The sequence below is a fragment of the Pyxicephalus adspersus genome, chromosome 10, assembly GCF_032062135.1.
Source record: "Pyxicephalus adspersus chromosome 10, UCB_Pads_2.0, whole genome shotgun sequence".
In the NCBI taxonomy this organism is placed as follows: domain Eukaryota; kingdom Metazoa; phylum Chordata; class Amphibia; order Anura; family Pyxicephalidae; genus Pyxicephalus; species Pyxicephalus adspersus.
In genome coordinates this window covers 58,695,012-58,700,530 of record NC_092867.1, presented here as the reverse complement: position 1 = coordinate 58,700,530, position 5,519 = coordinate 58,695,012, and the positions used below count along the sequence as shown (strand labels likewise).

At 44.2% G+C, this 5,519-nt stretch overlaps 2 protein-coding genes across 2 annotated transcripts in view; one reads left to right on the top strand and one right to left on the bottom strand.

Moving 5' to 3' along the window:
* Positions 1-5,519, bottom strand: part of LOC140338964 (uncharacterized) — a gene marked incomplete in the record, with an annotated part of 329,302 nt that overhangs the window by 71,692 nt on the left and 252,091 nt on the right.
* Positions 1-5,519, top strand: part of LOC140339826 (uncharacterized) — a 21,944-nt gene that overhangs the window by 12,293 nt on the left and 4,132 nt on the right. The window contains exons 4-5 of the mRNA XM_072424727.1: positions 234-375; positions 1,494-2,188. Coding sequence (XP_072280828.1) covers positions 234-375; positions 1,494-2,188 — 837 coding nt within the window. The remainder of the gene's footprint in view (positions 1-233; positions 376-1,493; positions 2,189-5,519) is intronic.

Sequence of the window (5,519 nt, the reverse complement as noted above, 5' to 3'; positions counted from 1 at the left end):
CCCTCACCATCATCACGTAGGTGGAGCTGAGGGCCCCATAAACCCACCAGAGAGATGTCCCCGTCCTCTGTATTCCCGGGATTCCACACAGGAAGGTCAGGAGATCCCTCACCATCATCAGGTAGATATTGAACAATCCAATGTATGAACATGATGTGTGGCCCCTACAAGATGATATCTTTTATGTTAGGTCCAACCATAAGATGTTCCATATTTCTATTCTTCTGGTTTAGGGTGAAGATCTGATGGATATAAAAGTTGAGGTTAATTTAGAAGAAGAAGAGACGTCTGTGGGGAATGATCAGCAATATACGGAGGAGGCTGGAATGATGAGGACATTCATAGAGGAGGACACTCCTACACAGATCAGCACAGGTCAGCCATCATATATTCTTCTCTGATATCGGCCAATAGTAGGGTGGTAATAGTCCCCTCCCCCTGGTGGGTGTGTGAAGAGCATACCCCTCCTAGTCATTTACATTGTCAGTTAGGTTTAAAAAAACACATAAAGGTTCATCAAGTTCAACCCCTAGGGAAATTAACATATCCCAGATATAAAACCCTATTAACATCCAAATCGAGAGGAAGGCAAATAAACCCTTAGGGGGGAAAAAATTCCTTCCTGATTCCGTGAGGCAGTCGGATGTTTCCTGGATCAGCAGTCTCTGTTATCTTTACTTTAAAGCCTTAATCCCCAGTTATATTCTGTGCTTCTAGAAATCATCCAGCTTTATCTTAAAGCAATCTATAGTAGTTTCTGAAACTACTTCCTGGGGGAGCCGATTCCACATTTTCACAGCCCTTACAGTAAAGAATCCCTTCCTTATCTGGAGATTAAACCCCCTAGCATTCTATTTCTGTGAAAATTTACTTGTAAAAAAATATTAAATCATGTAATATAAGTGTACAGTAGCATATATAATTATATATATTATATAAATATTTCTTTGTATTGGACTCAATACGGCTATTTTGTATTGCATCCAATACAAAATTATTTAAATTGCCCTCGGCTAAGTCCCAGCCGCACCTGCGTCACCGGGAATCCCCGTAGATGGAATCTGCACTTCGCAGCTGGAGATCGGAGGAGCAAGACGTGTCACCAGGACCTGCGGGACCAGCAGGACGACAGGACAGCGATGGAACAAGATAAGTGGGCTTTTTTTAGTTTAAAGCTACCCCGAGTGTGACTCAGGATTACCGCTTTTGGTACACTAAATCTGCACACTCGGGATTACTGCTAGGGGGGTTAAACTTCTTTTTCTCCAGATGCAAAGAGCGCCCCCTTGTTCTTTGTAAGGATCTTACAGTGACTAGTCATCAGTTTTAGCTTTTAACAAGGTGATGGGGAGGGGCTTCAATGAGGGGAGGAGTCTCTGCTGTTTGGGACCTCCCCAGAGGACATCTGCTGCCTCCATCTACCTGATCAAGATGGAATGTTGATTTTGAAGTAACCCTCTCATATCCGGCCATCATATTTTTCTATTTTCCAGGACACTCCATGGAGAAACCCTCAAAGGATCGTCTGACTTTATCTGCAGATTGTAAAATGGAGGCCATGACAGGAGATTGTGCGGGAGAAGAGACTATCAACCCAGCTATGGATAGACCATCCATTCCCCCTGACTCTGAGCCTCCTCCTGTGAGCGATGGTGCCGGCATTCCGGAGAATAGGACATTTTCCTGTCCTGAGTGCGGAGAATCTTTTCTTTACAAATATCATCTTTCTGTACATGAAAGAATGCACACTGGCAAAAAGCTTCATTCTTGTCCTGAATGTGGAAAATGTTTTGTCCGTAAATCACGACTTATTATTCATCAGAGGACTCACACAGGGGAAAAGCCATATTCGTGTTCTGAATGCAGGAAAAGTTTTGTAAATAAATCAAATCTCCTTTCTCATCAGAGAACTCACACAGGGGAGAAACCATATTCATGTTCTGAGTGCGGGAAAGGTTTTGTCCATAAATCACAAGTCATTTTTCATCAGTGGATTCACACAGGGGAGAAGCCATTTTCCTGCCTTGAATGTGGGAAATGTTTTGCACGTAAACCAGATCTTGTTATACATCAGAGATCTCACACAGGGGAGAAACCATTTCCATGTCCTGAGTGTGGGAAATGTTACACACGAAAATCAATACTTATCAGACACTGTAAGACCTCACACCAAGAACATTCTTCATCTTGAACCAAGGAACATTTCCCACAAATATCGGACCTTGATGAGAATGATATATATCAGGGTAGGCATCCTGACCAATAATAGAGATTATAGATTAGCTCCGCCTTTCCAAGAAGCAGGAAGTGATGTCAGACAGAAAGTTCTGGGTGCAGGGGGCGGAGTTATAAAACTGTGAACTATAAAATATTTATCACAATATAAAATTGGTTGTTGTGTTTCTATAATTGGGAAGCGAGCAAATAAACATTTCTGTGTCGTCCATAAAACCAGTACAGTCCATGTAATCCTTCACTATCCATCTACAGAGAAGACGGCATAGGTCACATGACCACAACAATAGGGATGGAGGAGGAGCCAAGTCACATGACTGAGAAGATAATAAACCTGCTGCACATGTATTCACTACAGAAGGGAGAATTGATTCATACCCCCTCTTGCACATGTATTTACTAGAGGAGGGAGAAGTGAATCCTACCCCCTCATGCACATGTATTCACTAGAGGAGGGAGAAGTGAATCATACCTCCTCGTGCACATGTATTCACTAGAGGAGGGAGAAGTGAATCACTCCCCTTCCTGCACATGTATTCACTGAAGGAGGGAAAAGTGAATCATACCCCCCTTGCACATGTATTCACTATAGGAGGGAGAAGTGGATCATACCCCTCCCTGCACATGTTTTTCACTAGAGCCTTCTTTGTAGAGCCTTGCGCTAATATGCTGGCACAAAGTTTCAAATCACAAGTAAGCAACGATATTGGTCTATAATTGGAGCATAGGAGAGGGTCCTTGTCTGGTTTGAGTATCACTGATATGTGGGCCGCTAATGTGTCAGGAGGAAGAGTGTGCAGGAGCAGACACGTGCTGCAGCCAGCATCAAGGAGACACACACAGGATCAAATATCTGGGGATGTCTTATTCACGGGTGAGTGTCTTATTTTAATAAAAATCGGGGGTGGCTTATTTAATGGGGATGTCTTAAAATCGGGGAAACACGGTAGTCATAATTCCTGTGGTCTAACGGTAAGGTATGGGAGGGGGAAGGGTGGGGGAAATTAGTAAAGAATAGGGGGAAAGAAAAGAAACAAGAAATTAGGAAATCAATAAAATAAGGTACACAAAGATGAAAAAGCGTCGAGAAAAACAAAACAACTCTAAAGGAAGAAGAAATAGAGCTCTAGGCCCTAAACCTAGGTAAGTAAAACAATATACCACAACACCGACCTCTACAAGAGGCCGGGTGTACCCATGTGGGGGGTAGTGTAGGCAAGAACACTATGAGCCGCTGGCTCACCAGCAGCAGCAACATAAAACACGTATATAACTATAAGTAAATCACACAGCTCTAGTAAGAGTAACCAGGAAGATATGCCGTTCCCAAAGAACAAGAAGAGGAGATAGAATTCTAAACTTACAAGAGTAGAAAGGTTTCACTAGACTAAAGATCCCAAAGACATTAACAAAAACATTAAATAAAGGGCATACCAATAATCAGGCATACTAAAGTGCACAGCAATACACAAAGCAGGCTACTACAGGAGCTGAAACAATAACTCAGGTTCATAGGTATCATGTAAACAGAACAATACTAATAACAGTAATAGTACTGGCGGTAGGCAGCCATCTGGGAACAAAGAACCGCTGAGACCATGATGGGCCGTTGCCCATACTCCATGTGCGCCAATGTCACCGCAATAACAGGAATCCGCTTCTGGCATAGTAGGTGTGAACAGATCAGGACATAGATACATCACACAGGAACGATCCGTTTCTGAGGAGGTATAGATATGCATTGTAAAATATGTAGGAGGTAGACAGTAATGGTAACAAGAGTCCAAATATTCAGCAGCAGGAGAAGTCAGTTCATGTGAATTTGAGGTATTCCTTCTCGGGGCGCGCTAAGGAGTGGGAGAGCGCCGTCTGCGTCGGGCGGAGGTAGATGATCTCGATCTCAAGTAGATACTTGGGGGAACCTCTAAGACTTCCAGCCAATTAGGAACATCAATGGGATCCGCGCCCAAGAAGGTAAACGGGGCCGGTAGCTGAGATGGATTGTGCAATGTAAACACAGAGTTGGGTTTGGTCACTATGAGATGTAGTGGATGTCCCCATCTATATCGGGAACCGTGTGTGGTAATGTAATCCAAAAGTGGCTTCAGTATGCGTCTCATCTGTAGCGTGCGAGGGGATAGATCCGGATATATCTGAATACTTGCACCATCAATCGGCCCTTTCTGCCATGCTTTCTGAACGATCTGTTCTTTACCTTTGTAAAAGTGCACCCTGCATAGAACATCTGTGGGGCGATCAGGTACTCCATCTCTCCTCACACCAACCCTATGTACTCTATCCAATTCTATGCGCTCTGAGGGGGGTCGGTCTAAAAGGGTGTTAAAAATAGCAATTACAGTGCACTCCAGGTCAGGCCCAGCTCTAGCTCCCGGGAGTCCCTTTAATCGTAAATTGTTGCGTCGGCCCCTGTTTTCTTGATGGTCCAAACTGAGAGCCAAGTTAGAAAGCTTCATGTGCAGTTGGGCATGTTCAAGCGTGTCTAATCTAAGGGAAGTTTGGGAGGAGGAGGACTCCAGGGAAGTAACTTTAATATCAACTGCTTGCACTTTCTGATATATCTGTTCCATCTCTGCATGTACAGAGTGCTCTATGCGATGAGCCCAGGATTCCAGCTCTGTTTTAGTGGGTATGAATGTCAGGAGGGCTTGTAATTCTCTGGGCAGCTGCTGAGGAGAAGACATTGCGTCTGATAACAGGGCTGGGGAATCAGAGGATAGAGAGGAGTGTGCAGGAGAGAAAGCTGCAAGGATCCCATCTGGGGGGAAGTCCCCTCTTCACTCACCCGATCAGCAGACTCCACATGGTCAGCTTCACTTGCAGATGCAGGGGCCATCTTGGGAGCACTTCCTCCCGCTGAAGCTGCTGAGTCTGAAGGGAAATATTTGTGTAAGCTGTCCCGTTTAGGGGTTTTTCCTGCTTCTTTATTCTTCCGCTGCTTAGACATCACTGAGTGGGGTGGAAACGAGCTGTGTGATCTGAAGTATTGGCTGCTAAAGCCGCGGTGGACACGGAGCTCCAGGAAAGTGCCTGCTCACAGCGCCATCGCCAAGCCATGCCCCCCAATGGTGTAATTATAAAATTACAAATTATACAAAGATGGGTTATACTTTCCATACAAGAAGCTCAGTATAATAATGATTTGTCTGGATATGTGTAATCTTTATCTCAGAACTAACATACGTGCACAATCCTGGTGTCTGCAGCCTGAAGTCATTAGATGAAAAACTTTGCAAAATACGGCTTGGAATCCCAATGTCAGATCT